This window comes from Kogia breviceps, chromosome 9 (genome assembly GCF_026419965.1).
Source record: "Kogia breviceps isolate mKogBre1 chromosome 9, mKogBre1 haplotype 1, whole genome shotgun sequence".
NCBI classification, from domain to species: Eukaryota; Metazoa; Chordata; class Mammalia; order Artiodactyla; family Physeteridae; genus Kogia; species Kogia breviceps.
The window spans coordinates 112,599,154-112,615,925 of NC_081318.1; the positions used below are offsets into that span (position 1 = coordinate 112,599,154).

The following is a 16,772-nucleotide window of genomic DNA, read 5'->3' on the forward strand; positions in this document are numbered from 1 at the left end:
TTTTTCCCTTCTGTGATTGTTGTGCATTGTAATTTTTGATTTCCACATGGTGAACCACACTTGCACTCCTGCAATATATCCCACTTGGTCAGGGTATATATATTTTTTTAGTATGCTGCTGGAATAATTTTATACTTCTATTATTGAGAGTGTTTGCATTCAAATTGATATTAGCCCAGAGTTTTCTTTTCTTGTGATGTTATTGTCTGCCCTTGGTATCAGGGTACCACTGGCTTCATGAAATGAGTTTTAAGAAGTGTCCCTTCCTCTTCTATTCTTTTGAAAGTGATGGAGAAAGATTTCTTTTAATAGTTAATGTTTGGTAGAGTTCACCACTGAAGCCATTGGGTCCAGAGTTTTCTTTATTGGAAGATTCTTGATTACTGATTTGATCTTTTTGTTACATGCCTGTTCATATTTTGTGTTTCTTCTTGGGCCAGTTTAGGTAATTTATATTTTCATCTATTTCATGTAGGCTATCTAATTTTTAGCATACTATTGTACATAATATTCTTATAATCCTTTTTATTTATGAAAGATAGATAGTAATGTTCTCTACTTTAATTTCTCTTTTTTTCTTTGTCTAGATGTTTGTCTTTTGTCTAAAGTTAATATTGCTTTTCCAGCTTTCTTTTGATTCATGTTAGTATGGTATGTTTTTCTCCACCCCTTTACTTTTAGTCTATCAGTGTCTTTATGTTTAAAGTGGGTCTCTTGTAGATGAGATATAATTAGATCTTTAAAAAATTCATTCAGACAGTCTCTGTCTTTTAATTGGTGAATTTAAACCATTGACTTTAAAAATGATTATTAGTGGAGTTGGATTAACATTTATCATATTTGTTACTGTTCTGTATTTGTTGCCCCTTTTCTTTTTCCTCTTCCACTTTTTTGCCTTCTCTGGTTTTAATCAAGCATTTATATGATTCCATTTGTTTCTCTTAGCATATGAATTATAATTTGGTTTTTACTTTAAGTGTTTGCCCTATAGTTTACAGTACACCTTTATGACTAATGCAAGTATACTTTCAAATAATGCTGTACCATTTCATGGGTAGTACAAGTACTTTACAATAGAATTCCCAAATATAAAATTATAAAATTATAAAAATTATAATATATAAATATATATATAAATTATTATTTTATATATAAAAATTATAAAAATGCAATAATTTATTTTACTCATCCATAAGCTTTTGAAAAGCTATTGTCAGATCAGTTAAGAATAAGAAAAACAGATTTACTATTACCTTCTTTTATTCCTTCTCTAGTGCCCTTCCTTTATTTAGATCCAAGTTGTGGACATGTATTTTTTTCCTTCTTTATGAAGAACTTCTTTTAATGTTTCTTATAAGTCTGGGTTTCTGGTGACAGATTCTCTCAGTTTTTGTTTTTCTGAGAAAGTCTTTGTTTTTATTTCAGTGTTGAAGAATAATTTCACGGAATTCAGTGTTTTCGTTTGGTGACTTTTTTTTCTTTCAATACTGTGTTTAAAATCATTCACACTATTCTCTTGCTTGCATGGCTTCTGAGGAGAAGTCTGATTTAATTATTTTCTTTTTAATTTTTTTCAATTTTCTTTTTGTGGTAAAATACACATACATAAAATTAATCTTAACCATTTCAAGTATACAGTTATGTCATATTAAATTCATGTCTAACTGTTATCATCATTCACCTCCAAAACACTTTCATTGTGGGAAGCTGATATTCTGTTTCTACTAAACAATAAGTTGCTCTTTTCCTTGCAGCTCCTAGCATCTACCCTTCTACTTTCTATCTCTGTGATTTTAACTAAATATCTCATATAAGGGGAATCATACAGTAGTTTTCTGTTTGTTTCTGGCTTATTTCACTTAGGAAAATGTCCTCAGGGTTCATCCATGTTGTAACATATGGCAGGATTTTCGTCCTTTTTAAGAACTAATAATATTTCATTTTGCGTATATACATTTTGCTTCTCCGTGAATGCATTGATGGCCACTTGTGTTGTTTTCAGTTCACTATTGTGAATGATGCTGCTTATAGGTGTACACATGTCTTTGTGGGGTTTTTTTGAGGAACTGCTACTGTTTTCCCACAGTGGCTAACAACATTTAACATTCCCACCAACAGTGTACAAGAGTTCCAATTCACCACATTCTCACCAACACTAGTTATTTTCTTTTGTTTTCATAGTAACCATGCTAATGGGTATTTGGTAGTGTCTCATTATAGTTTTGATTTGCATTTTCCTAAAAATTAGTTATGTTGAACATTTCCTGAGCTTATTGACCATTTGTACATCTTCTTTGGAGAAATTCCTAGTCAAGTTCATTACCCATTTTTTTTTAAAAAGTATTTATTTATTTATTTATTTGGCTGTGCTGGGTCTTAGTTGCGGCATGTGGGTTCTTAGTTGCAGCATGTGGGATCTAGTTCCCTGACCAGGGATCAAACCCAGGCCCCCTGCACTGGGAGCATGGAGTCTTAACCACTGGACCACCAGGGAAGTCCCTCATTGCCCACTTTTTTTTTTTGGTTCATTGCCCATTTCTTAATCTGGTTGTTTGGTTTTTTTTTGTATTGAGTTTTAGGAGTTCTCTACATATTCTGTATATTTATCCCTTATCATATATGTGACTTGCAGATATTTTTTCACATTCTGTAGCTTGCCTTTTAACTCTATTGCTATTGTGTTTTGATGCACACTTTCAAAAAATTGTTTGAAGTCCACTTGTCTTATTTTTTCTTTTGTTTCTTGTACCTTTGGTGACATATCCAAGAAATCATTGCCAAATCCAATGAAGCCTTTGCCATAAGTTTTCCTCTAAGAATTTTGTAGTTTTATTTCTTACATTTAGGTTTTTGATCCATCTTGAGCTAATTTGCATGTATGGTGTTAGGCAAGAATCCAGATTCATCCTTTTGCATGCGGATATCCAGTTTTCCCAGCACCATTTATTGAAAAGACTGTCCTTTCCCCATCGAATAGTGTTGACACTATTGTCAAAAATCATTTGGCCATATATTTGAGGGCTTATTTCTGGGCTGTCTGTTACATTGGTCAATATTTATGTCTTTATGCCAGTAACACACTCTTTTGGTTACTGCAGCTTTGTAGTAAATTTTGAAATCAAGAATTGTGATTTTTAGCTTTATTCTTTTTTAAGACTTCTGGCTATATAAAGTCCCTTGTGATTCCACATAGATTTTAGCGTGGATTTTTCTGTTTTGCAGAAAATGTAGTTGGGATTTTAATGTTGATTGCATTGAGTCTATAAATGTAACAATGTTACGTTTTCCACTCTATGAACATTGAATGCATTTCTATTTATTTATGTCTTAATTTCTTTCAACAATGGTTAAGTTAATTGTAAGTTAATTCCTGAGTATTGGTTAAGTTAATGGTTAATTAATTGGTTAATTCCTCAGTATTTTATTCTTTTTGATGCCTTTGTAAATGGAATTGTTCCCATAATTTTCTTTTCAGCCTTTTCATTGTAGTGTATAGAAACGCAGCTGATTTGTGTGTTGACTTTGTATTGTGCAACTTTGCTGAATTTATTTATTAGTTCTTAACAGTTTTATTTGTGGAATCTTCCTGTCTGTGTATGAGATCATAGCATCTCTGAACAGAAGTAATTTTCCTGCTTCTTTTCCAATTTGGACGCCTCTTATTTCACTTTCCTGCCACAATGCACTGGCTACAACTTCCATTACTGAGACGAAATGGCATAGTTGTATGTTGGCCCATCCCTGAATTCTGGCAATAAACCCCACTTGTGCATGGTGTATGATCCTGTTAGTAAGCCCCTGAGTTTGGTTTGTTAGTAAGCCCCTGAGTTTGGTTTGTTAGTATTTTGTTGAGTTTTTCATCAGTGTTGATCAGGGATATGGGTCTATAGTGTCTTATGGTGTCTTTGGCTTTTGTGTCTGGGTAACGCTGGCCTCAGAGGATGGGTTTAGAAGTGTTACCTCCTCTTCACCTTTTTGGAAGTGTTTGAGAGGATTGGTATTAATTCTTCTAACTGTTGTTAGAACTCACCACTGAAGTCATCCAATCCTGGGTTATGACGGTATTGTTTAAGACCTCTGTTTCCTTACTTACCTTCTATCTGACTCTTCTATCCACTATTGTGAGATATTGAAGTCTCTGAACGTTATTGTAGAAATGTATATTTCTCTCTTGAATGCTGTTAGTTTTTACTTCAAGAATTTTCATGGTCTGATATTAAGTGTGTAAATGTTTATATTTACATTACATACTCTTGCTGTGTTAAACCTTTTATTAGTATATATTGTCCTTAGCTGTCTCTTATACCCTTTCTTGATTTTAAGTCTATTTTATCTCTTATGAGTATAACAACTCTTGTTCTGTTTTGGTTACTATTTTCATGGAATATCTTTTTCCATCCTTTCATTTGCAATCTATTTTTGTTTTTGTATCTAAACTGAGTCTCCTATAGACAGTACATAGTAGGATTATGTTTTTTAATTCATTCTCAAATCTCTTCTCTTTTGACTTGAGAATTTAATCCACTTATTTAGATACTTATTTATTTTTGGCTGTGTTGGGTCTTCATTGCTGCATGCGGGCTTTTTCTAGTTGTGGTGAGCGGGGGCTACTACTCATTGCGGTGCGTTGACTTCTTACTGTGGTGGCCTCTCGCTGTGGAGCATGGGCTGTAGGTGTGCAGGCTTCTGTAGTTGTAGCACGCGGGCTCAGTAGTTGTCGCGCGTGGGCTTTAGGGAGCACGGGCTTCAGTAGTTGTGGCTCGCAGGCTCTAGAGTGCAGATTCAGTAGTTGTGGCACACGGGCTTAGTTGCTCCATGGAATGTGGTATCTTCCTGGTCCAGGGCTCAAACCCATGTCCCCTACATTGGCAGGCGGATTCTTAACCACTGTGCCACCAGGGAAGTCCCCAATCCGTTTACTTTTAAAATGATTATTGATAATGCAGAATTTACCTATGTCATTTTGCTACTTGTTTTCTTTATGCTTTATAGCAGTTTTGTTCCTCATTTCCTTCTATTATAGTCTTTTTTGTGTAGTTGACTTTTTTGTAGTTAAATGTTGAAATCTTTTTGATTTCCTTTTGTGTATATTCTATAGTTGTTCTCTTTGTTTTTACCCTGGGAATTACATTTCACATTCCTAAGTTTATAACACTCTAATCTGAATTTATACCAACCTAACTTCTACACCATATGAAAACTCTCCTTTAACAGCTGTATCCCCACCTCTTTCAGTTGTTGATGACATAAACTTGCCACTTTATAAATTGTGTGCCTCAAAATATAAACTAATAATTATTTTAAATGAATTAGTCTCTTAATTTATATAGAAAACAAAGTGTGGAGTTACAAACCAAAGTTACAGTAATACTAGCCTTTAGACCAATTGTTTTTTCTTAAGTATATTAGACTCTTAAGTCATGTATAGAAAAATTGCTGTTACAATCCAATCTGACAGTAACAGCAGCTTCTGTCGTCCGTGTGCTTACCTTTGTTGAGGTCTTTATTTCTCTTCATGCAGCTTCACGTTACCTTCTATTATCCTTTCACTTCACCTGCAGGACTCTCTGAGCCGTTCTTGCTGGGCAGATCAGGTGGTCACAAACTCCCTCAGCTCTTGTTTAGTTAGGAAAGTCTTCATTTCTCTCTCACTCTTGAAGTACAGTTTTGCAGGTTATAGGATTCTTTCCTTGCTCTTTCTTTTCTGGTACTTATCACCTTATCACAAAATATGTTTCTGTAATGATGACTGTTTATTGTTTTTATGTATTGTTGTTTATTCTCATTTTCTGCCTTAGAATATAATTTCCAAAGAGTCAGGGAGTTTGTAGATTTTGATCACTTATGTGTCTCAGACTCTTAGAATAACTCTTAGTATGTAATAGATGCTCATAATTACTTATTGAGTAAATAGGTAAATGAATGCATGCATATATGACTGTTCATCATTTTAGTTACCATGGCCACTACTGTAGTCCAACCTCATTCTCTTTTCAGTATTGTTATAATCATTTATCTCTTGGTAGAGATTAAGAATTGAGTTAGTCAAATGACTAATGCTATATTATATGGGTAGAGTTAAGTAGAATATTGAATGAGTAAACACATTTATACATACATATATATGGTACAAAAGGCAAAATAATTCCATTGTTAAAAATTGTATGATGTCAATTGCCACATACTCTTAAGTTCATTGCAATAGGTTTTCCTGATTTATATAAGATAAATTTTTACATTAGATTTTTGGCTGAAAAGAGTGATTTAACATTTGGAAAATTGCTTAATTTTTTAGTGGAATAGAAATATTAGACACATGGTCTATTTTATATTTCAAAAGCCAATTTAAATATTGTGATATAGTAGATTAGACCCATGAAAAAATATAAAATATTTTCTCAGTTTCATCTCTAGACACTGCAAAAGGACCCAAACCATGTGCAGACCATAGTTGTGAATCTTCCAAAAGACTATCTAAGGTATGTTATGTGAGGTGAGAAAAAAGAGGAAATGGTGAACATGCCCAGGGTGTGAGTAAGCATCTTAGGTCTTTATAGAACACACCACCACCACCCCCAACACACACACTTAGGGAATGCAACAATAAAAATAAAATTTCATCAAATAACATCAAATAATAAATGACAAGGATTTAGTGGAGTTAATATTTTTATGAAATCCTTTGAAATTTAGCATTTTGTAACTGATTGTATTAGGCAATAGGATTTTCCCATTTATATGGCCTTGTTTGCTATTGCAAATTAATTTATAACTAATAATCCAGAAGAATTCTTTCCATGTTACTGTTATTAATCCTAAATAATAAATTTGATCTATACTGTTTATTAGCTGTTTTCACATTGCTCTATACTCAGCATCTTGTATCTATGCTTAGGGTGAAAATTATGCTGTAGCGTCCAGCAGCAGTTTAATTTAGTTTTTTCTTTTCATTATACTTAACATATTATTCATGCTCAGTAAATTTATGGCAGATTTCCCTACTTCAGATTACTCTTCAGTGACCCTGAACACTTTATTAAAAATAATATTTTAAAATATTTGGAATACAATGTAATTTACATTTGATGGTTGTGAAAATTTTCTGTTAAAATCATAAGTAATGCATATTTATAGGTCAGTATCCATTACTTTTGCCCAGTGAAATTGACAGGAGGATGATTTCTTAATTTGTACTTATTAAGCCTCCTGAAATGTAGTTTAAATCATCTATTTATATATAACCAGATATTTCCATTTAAAAAACTTCTGTAGGGGTTACCTCTCATCCCAGGGATATAGTTTTTCCTTTACTTTTGAAATAGGAGTTGAATTTTAGGGCATTGAGGACAGAAAGCAATCTTATTTTTCTAATTCTGTTTCTTAATCCATGAGTACTATTTTAATTATTATTTAGTATACCCCACAAATTTTGTTAATATTTTGTTGAAATTTAAAATTTTTAAAATACTTTTTAAAATTTGTCTTGAGATATCTTCTTTGACCCATGTGTTAGAAGTGTGTTGTTTAATCTCCATTGATTTCAGTTTAATTACATTATGATCTGAGAGCAGACATTGTATGATTTCTGTTCTTGTTAATTTGTTAAAGTGTGTGCTGTGGTGGAGAATATTGTCTGTCGTGGTGAATGTTCCACTTGAGCTTGAGGAGAATGTGTATTCTTCTGATGTCATATGACTCAGTCTATAGAAGTCAGTTTTAACAGGTGATTCATGGTGGTGTTGAGTTCAACTATGTCCTTAGAATTCCTTCTTTTTTGTGGCTGTGTAAGATTCCATTATGTTTATAGGCCACAGTTTTTTATATATCCTTTCAACCACAGATGGACTTTTAGGTTGCTTCTTTGTCTTGTCTACTGTGAATAGTGAACATGGGAGTGTAGATATCTCTTTGAGACCCTGATTTCAGTTACTTTGGATATATACCTAGAAATGGAATTGCTAGGTCATATGGTAATTCTATTTTTAATTTTTTATGGACCTTCCGTACTGTTTTCTATAGTGACTGCATCAATTTACATTTATTCCAATAAAGTTATAAGGATTCCCTTTTCTATATATCCTTACCAACACTTTCTGTCTTTTGTTTTTCTGATAATTGTCATTCTGACATGTGTGTTGTGATAGTGCATTGCAGTTTTTATTGCATCTCCCTGATGGTTAGTTCTGTTAAGAATCTTCTCATATACCTGCTGATTGTATGCCTTTGGAGAAATGTCTCTTCAGTTCCTTTGCCTATTTTAAAATTCAGATCATTTGCTTATTATTATTATTATTTTGCTATTGAGTTTTATGTCTTCCTTATATATTTTGGAAATTAACCCTTTATCTGATACAAAGTTTACAAATACACTCCCATTTCATAGGTTGCCTTGTTGTTTACTTGTTCATTTCTTTTTCTGTTCAGAAACTTTTTAGTTTAATGTAATCCCATTTGTCTGTTTTTGCCTTTGTTGCCTGTGTTTTTTGGTATCATATCCAAGTTTTCATTGCTAAGACCAGTGTCAGACTTTTTTTCTCGATATTTTCTTCCAAATATTTTACAGTTTCATGCCTTACATTTAAATCTTTAATATATTTTGAATTGATTTTTGTGTATGGTAGACGATAAGGGTCCGATTTCATTCTTCTTCATCTGGAAAACTCGTTTGCCCAACACCATTTATTGAAGAGACTATCCTTTCCCCATTGTGTCTTCTTGGCTGTCTTGTGTAAGACCAGTTGACAGTATATGTGTGGGTTTATTTCTGGCTACTCCATTCTGTTTCACTGGACAATATATCTGTTTTTATGGTTTTTATCAAAACCATATGGTTTTGATCAATATATCTTTGTAATGTAATTTGAAATCAGGACATGTGATGACTGCAGCTTTGTTCATCTTGCTCAGAATTGCTTTGACTGGGATATTTTGTAGTTCCAGATGAATTTGGGTTTTTTTTTTTTTTCTGTTTCTGGAAAAAATGCCATTGGGATTTGGAAGCAAATTGCAATGAATGTCTAAATCCCTCTAGGTATTCTGGACACTTTCACAGTAGTCTTCCATCTGAATGTAGGGTATCTTTACATTTATTTATTTAAAAAAATTTCTCTCATCAATATTTTTTAGTTTTTAGTGTACACATCTCTCATCTTCCTACTTAATTTTACTTCTGAGTATTTTATTCTTGTACTCATGTAAATGGGATTATTTTCTTGATATCCGTTTTAGATAGTTTCTTGCTAGTGTGTAGAAATACGATTTTTTTAATGTTGATTTTGTATCATGCAGCTTTACTGAATTTGCTTATTCTATGAGTTTTTGTGGAGTCTTCAGGGTTTTCTGCATATATGAACATTTCATCTGAAAACAGATGATTTTACTTCTTTCAGATTTGGGTGATTTTTATTTGTTTTTCTTTTCAAATCGCTCTCTTTAGGACTTTCAGTACTATATTGAATAGAAGTAGCAAGACTGGGCATCCTTTCTTTGCCCAGGTCTTAGAGAAAAGGTTTTCAGTTTTTCACTTTTGAATGTGCTGCTAGCTGTGGAATTTTTCTGTATGGACTTAATTATTATATTTTGGCAAGTTCCTAACATTCCGACTTTATTGAGAAGTTTCATTATGAATGGATGTGAAATCATGCTTTTCTACATCTATTGTGATAGTCATATGATTTTTATTTTTCATCCTGTTAATGATTGATTTGTGTATGTTGAAACATCCTTGCATCCCAAAGATGCATCCCACTTGGTCATGGTATATAATCCTTTTAATATGTTGTTGAATTTGGTTTACTAGTATTTAGTTGAGGATTCTTGTATGTATGTTAATCAGGTATATTATCTTATAAATTTCTTTTCTTTTGGTGTCTGTCTGCTTTTGGTATCAGAGTGGTACTGGCCTCACAAAATGAGTTTGGAAGTGTTCCCTATTCTATTTTTTTTGAATGAAGTTTAAGAAGTTCTGGTATTAATTCTTTTTTAAATATATGGTAGAATTCATCTATGTTGACATCTGGTCCTGGAGCTTTCCTTGCTAGAAGGTTTTTGATAACTGATTCAGTCTTCTTATTTATTATTGGTTTGTTCATGTTTTCTGTCTTTTTCTTATTTCTGAATTCAGCCTCTCTATTTTGTATGTTTATAGGAATTTGCCATATATTCTAACTTATTCAATTTGTTGGCATATAGTTTTTCATAATAGTCCTCTTTTATGATTTATAAAAGAAAATATTTATGAAAGAAAATAATCATCTTTTTTCTTTCTGTGGCATCAGTTGTAATTTCTCCTCTTCCATTTCTGATTTTATTTTTTCTGATTTTATTTAAGTCTTCTTCCTTTTTTTTTCTTTGTTAGTCTTGCTCATTGTTTGTTTTCTTAGTTTATCTTTAAAAAAAACAGCTGTTAGTTTCATCATTGTTCTAGTTTTGTGTTTTCTGCTTCATTTATTTCTGCTGTAGTGTTTATTCCTTCTTTACTTCACCTAACTTTGGATTTAATTTGTCTTTCTTTTTCTAGTTTCTTGAGGTGTAAAGGTAGGTGTTTATTTGATATTTTTCTTTTTTTGTAACGTAGGCTTTTATTGCTAGAAATTTACCTCATAGTGCTGCTTTTTCTCTATCTCATAAATTTTAGTATTTTGTGTCTTTGTTTACATTTGTCTCATGATATTTTCTTGTCTTTATTCAGTGGTCCCAGGATGTGTTGTTTAAATTCCACATATTTGTGAATTGTTTCATTTTCCTTCTATTTTTGATTTCTAGGTCCACTTCATTGTGGTTGGAGGATATACTTGGTGTGAGCTTAATATTTTTATATTCATAAAGACATGTTTTGTGACCCATGCTAGAGAATGTTTGTATACACTTGAGAAGAATCCATTTTCTTCTGCTGTTGCATGGAACATTCTGTGGATCTGTTAAGTTCATTTGGTCTATTGTGTTCAAGTCTGGTAGTTCCTTATTGATTTGCTGTCTGAATAGTCTATCTATTATTCAAATTGGAGTATTGAAATCTCCTACTATTATTGTATTGATGTCTATTCTTCCTTTCAGCTCTATCAGTGTTTGCTTTATATATTTATATACTCTGATGTTGGATGTATATATATGTTATATCTTCCTGTTGAATTGATTCCTTAATCATTATATAATGACCTTTTTTGTTTCTTATTACAGCTTTTTATTATTATTATTATTATTTTTTTTTTTGCGGTATGCGGGCCTCTCACTGTTGTGGCCTCTCCCGCTGTGGAGCACAGGCTCCAGACGCGCAGGCCCAGCGGCCATGGCTCACGGGCTCAGCCGCTCCGCGGTATGTGGGATCCTCCCGGACCAGGGCACGAACCCGTGTCTCCTGCATCGGCAGGCGGACTCTCAACCACTGCGCCACCAGGGAAGCCCAGCTTTTTATTATTTTAAGGTGATTTTTTTGGATATATGTACATCCACCCTTGCTCTGTTTGGTTGTCATCTGCATGGGATCTTTTTCCACGTTTCACTTTCAGCTTATAAGTGTCCTTAAATCTACACTAAATCTCTTGTAGACAGCATATAGTTGGATGATCTTGTTTTGTCCATTAAGCCATGTCATGTTTTTTGCAGGGGAGTTTAATCTATTTACATTTAAAGTTATTATTGATAGGTAAGGGCCTACTATTGTCATTTTGTTAATTATTTTCTGTTTGTTTGTAGTTCTTTTGTTCCTTCCAATGTTGCTCTCATCCTTTGTTATTTGACTTTTTTGTGCATTGATACACTTTGATTCCTTTCTCTTTTTTAAAGATATTTTCTTTTTGGTTATCATGAAGCTTACATATAAATCTTATAACAGTCTACTTTAAGCTGATAACTTAGTTCATATGCATGTCTATATTGCATATGAATTGCATATGAAAGTCTATACTTATACTCTCCCCTGCACAGTATGTTATTGATGTCACAAGTTACATCTTTCATGTTGTACATCTGATTACAGATTTTTATACTTATATTTTTGATACTTTTGTCTCTAACTTTTATACTGGTTTAAAATGTGATTTATGTATCACCCTTACAGTATTACATTAGTCTGTATTTTCTGTGAGATTTATACTTTTTAATGTTGCTGTTAAGTGTTCTTTCATTTCATTTCATTTGGTGAACTCTCTTTAGCAATTCTTGTAAGTCAGTTCACTCACTTGGGCAGAGCACTGAGATGCTGGGACTTCTAATGGTGTTGAACTCTTTCAGTTTTTGTTTTTCTAGGAAACTCTTCATCTTTCCTTCATTTTCAAAGGACAGTTTGACAGGTATAGTATTCCTGTTTCATAGTTTTTTTGTTTGTTTATGCACTTTGGATGTATCATTATGTACTCTCCTAGCCTGAAAGCTTTGTACCGAGACATCCACTGACTTCTAATCACTGATAGTATTATTTGTGTTTGGGGGTACCCTTTATTTGATGAATTGCTTTTTTCTAGCCACTTTCATAGTTCTGTCTTTGTGAATATTGTCAAATTAATAACAATGTTTCTTGGTGTAGTTCCCTTTAGTACAACATATTTGGTGTTCTTTAAGGTTTATGAATCTGGATGCCCATTCCCTCTGCAGATTTAGAAAGTTCTTTGGTATTATTTCTTTAAATAAGCTTTCTAGTCCTTTTTCTTTCTCTTCTTAAGGGAACTCCATAGTGCATGTATTGATTTAGGTAATGATATCAAATAAGTCTCATAGAATTTCTTCACTCTTTTTTTCTTTTTGTTTCTCTGACTGGATAATTTCAAATGATCTGTCTTTTAATTCATTGCTTCTTTTCTATGCTTGATTGAGTCAACCTTTGAAGCTCTATTGAATTTTTAAGTCCAATCACTGTATTTTTCAAACTAGAATTTCTGTTTGGTTCTTTTCTATGGTTTGTATCTCTTTGTTGTACTTCTTGGGTTTTGTGTGTATGTATGTGTGTGTGTGTGCGCGCGCGCACACGCATACACATGTGCACATTGTTTTCTTGATTTTGTCTGTGTTTTCTTGTAGTTTACTGAGTTTCTTTAAGATTATATTGAATTCTTTTTAGGCAATTCATAGATCGTCATATCTTTGGCTTTTGTAGCTGGTTATTGGAGCTTTTTGTTGTTGTTCTTCTTCTATGGTATCATGTTTTATTGTTTCTTTGTGATCCTGGCATGCTGGAATTAGTGCCTGTGCTTTTAAAGAAAAGTTTCCTCTTCCAAACTTTATGGTCTGGCTTCAGGAGAGAATGATCTTTACCAGACTAGAGTTTCTAGGAGTCTCTCTTACCTTTCTTATGGCTACACCTCCTCAAGTCTTGCTTTTTCCTAGGGTGGATGTCTTAAAATTATTTCTTCTCTCAATCCTACAGAGCCATGTCAGGTTATGAGAGTCACATCAGGTGCTAAGAGCAAACCACTCATTTTTCCTGAGGGCAGTGCCTGAAATGCCAAGGCTTTTTATGCATCTTCCATTTCTCTCCCTCCCTCCTAAAGGGGATGCCTTGGAGTTTGCTCCTTCTCTGTAGTCTGCAGAGTCATGCCAGTGCCCCAAGAGTCACCTTTCTCTTTTCCCCACGGAAGTGCCCTTGATTCTGAGCCATGAGTTGCAAGCTCCATCTCTCTTCCTCTCTCCTGAAGGAACAGTCTCAGGGTTTGTGTGCCTTCACCAAATTTTGCAGAGTTTAACTTGCTGCAGGCTTCCATACCGCCTGCTTAGATCTGTGTGCCAGCTCTCAGGGCACACATGCCAGGTGCCATGAGTTTCCACCCCTTTTCTTCGTTCTCAGATTTCTCTAAATGATTCGGCCATGCTAATTTCCTCAGAGTTCTAGGTGCAGTAAGAGAGAAGTAGACCTCCAGAAGGAGTCCGCATGGGAAGTGACCCCAAGCTTGGGAAAGACAAACCTTCATGTTGCATTTTCCTTCCCCTGAGGGAGAAGTTGTGGTCGAGAGGAATCTCTCTGGGTGCTGAGTTTTGGTGACCTGGGAAAGTGGTGATGCAGTCAAAGTGAAACAGTTTCTCCTACCATTTTCAGTGTGTTTTATCTTGTGTTTTGTGGTCCTTGGGGGTGCTGGAACATTTCTACTATATTCAGGAGTTCTTAAAAAGTATTTTCATCCCTGAATCGTTGTCAAATCAGTGTTTTTGTGCAGTGAAGACTGGAATCTCCTATTCTGCCCTGTGGCTAACAGCATTCTTTTTGGATATAGTTAACAAATCAAGTTAATAATCCCTGCCTCTTAATTAGAATATTTAGACCAATTACATTTAATTTAATTATCAATGATTTGGATTTAAATCCACCATTTTTCCATTTTTTTCTATTTGTCCCATCTCTTGTAACTTTTTCCTTTTATTCTTTTGGATGATTGTGCCTTTTAAAGAATGATAATGTTTTATAGTCTTGTTTATTGCTTTATTGTTTTCAAATCATACTACTGCTTTATGTGGATGGGTTTTTATCATTCTATTATATATATCATTTAACCTGGTTTTCTATTCTTCTGGTTTTGCTCCTTCCCTATCTTCTTTGGATTGATTAAACATTTTTTAACTGACTTTTTTCTTGTTTTTTTTTTTCACTCTTTTTCTGGATTTGTTTCAAATTTTATCATATTCTTCGTAGCAGAACCCAAACTTACTTAGTTTATAGTACCTTCCAAAAAAGTACAAAAGCCTTAAAGACCTTTAACTCTTATGACCTGTTTTCATCTTTCAAGGTTTTGTTTTCTAGTATTCTAGTTTTTTAAAAATTTTTCACTTATTATTAAGATTGTTTCAGAATGTCAGTGTCTGTTTAGATTTCCCCACAGTTTTATCCATTTCTTTTCTTACGATTTCTTCTTGCATCTCAGTCTTTCCTTATCATGTATTTTTCCTTTTTCCTATGTTTATTGTTCCACTGAAATCTGAGGATTCATTACTTTGATCAGTTCTGGAAATTTTTCCTGCCAGAACACCTTTGAAAATTACCTGTTGTCCCATTTGCTTCTCTTGAACTCCCATTTAGTATGCTTCAGGTTACCTCATTGATTTCTCCACCTCTCTCTTACTTTTTTTTTTCTTTTTAAAAATATGTTCTTCATTTTGAGTTATTTCTTCAATTATTTATTGCATTTAATTGTTCTGGCTCCAGCAGGGCCTAATCTGATGTTCAGTCTGTCCACTGAGTTTTTAATTTCACTCCATTTTTTATTCCCTTCATTAATTGTAATTTAAGTAGGTAATTTTTCAAATATACTTTTTCTTTTATTGTGATATAAATTTCCTTTTCTGTGTTTTCATACCACTTTTATGTCTTCATGTGTTCTAAGGATAGTTCATATCATTTTTTGCTATTTTAGGTCACTGGAGCTCCATTATCTGAATTTCTTGATGGTCTAATTTGGCAGTTTGTTGACCCCACTGTTGTTTCTTAGTTCATCCTCTGCTTCATAATTCTGGCTGATAAGTCATGTTTGTCAGTCCTTTATCAGTAGATGTAGCTCCTTTGGCTTAGGTTGTGTGTGTTTTTCTGTAAAGTTACTATGTTTGCTTTTGCCTCATGTTCCATGGTTGTTCTCAATCAAAGCCAAATTTTTATGTTAATTTCTGACTTGGGGATCTTGTGCTGCACAGAAAGTACAACAAAACCCCACACCCACTTTGAAAGCAGACCATCGTGTAGGAATTCACAGAGGAGTTTTGCTTTCCCCCATTCCTCCACTCCATCACCGCCTCCTGCTGCCCCTCCCTACTCTATTGAGAGGCTTTCTTGTTATTTCCCTTTTGTAAGTGAATTTCTTTTCCTGCTCCATTGTTTTACTTAGAGTCTTTCTTGGTTGTTTATTTTGTTTGTTTTTAACAGCTTTAAGCCTTTTTTCAATAGCTCTTTTGTTTGTTAAATTATAACAAATACTGGAATACTCAGATTGACTTGAAATGAAATAGAGACTCAGCTAATATTAGGTTTGTAATTTTCATTTTTAGCAACTTTCTCTCTTTCTTTCTGTCTCTCCCTGTCTTCCTTTTTTCCTTTCTACATTTTTCTTCCTCTCTTATTGTTGAAATATAGGTACACAATATCTTTGCTTTGTAATGTTCAGTTAGGTGATTTTTAGTAGGATGATTTTTCAGACTATCTAGTGCACCATATGGTTGTAAATATGAAATCTTTTTCTGTATTTTTAAATGTCATTTCTCTCCTCTCCTATCTTATCTGCTTGCTATTTTTCAATTAGAAATATACTATTTAAAAAACTTTAATATGACAGTTTAAATCTCTAATAATTTCAAAACCTAAATTATAATTTATCTTTATTCTTTCTTTTAAAAAATCTGGTTTTCTAATACAGGTTTCATTTCTTGTGGAGCAACTACCATTTCAGTGACAATGCTGAGTGAAGGGTCGATTCTTTTGTCTTTTGCTTCAGGACTGAAGTAGACTACATTGCAAAGTTAAATTTTTCTTTATTCTAAAGTTCTGGGATTCATTATGCTTCTTAGGAGTGGATTTCAACTTTCATAAAATTCAAACTATTATATAACCCTTTACTTTCTTCCTCTTCCCTTTGGCTCTTTTTTGAAACTGAGCTTTATGTTATAGTTCTCTGCCTGTTTTACTGATATGAGTGAGTGTACATCATCCATGTTGGTGTTCCTACCACGAGAGGGAGAACTTTGTGTTTTTGTTCTAAACTTTTTAAAAAGTTCTTCATTGGGACATCGTCCTGCAAGATCTGGACACCCTACCTCTCGTTTGTTCACTGAGCACTGAGATTACCAGTCTTTTCTATGCAAAT

At 33.4% G+C, this 16,772-nt stretch overlaps 1 protein-coding gene across 1 annotated transcript in view; it reads left to right on the plus strand.

Moving 5' to 3' along the window:
- Positions 1-16,772, plus strand: part of ZPBP (zona pellucida binding protein) — a 97,496-nt gene that overhangs the window by 40,297 nt on the left and 40,427 nt on the right. Inside the window, exon 6 of the mRNA XM_059074706.2 lies at positions 6,403-6,479. Within this exon, the coding sequence (XP_058930689.1) occupies positions 6,403-6,479 (77 nt within the window). The remainder of the gene's footprint in view (positions 1-6,402; positions 6,480-16,772) is intronic.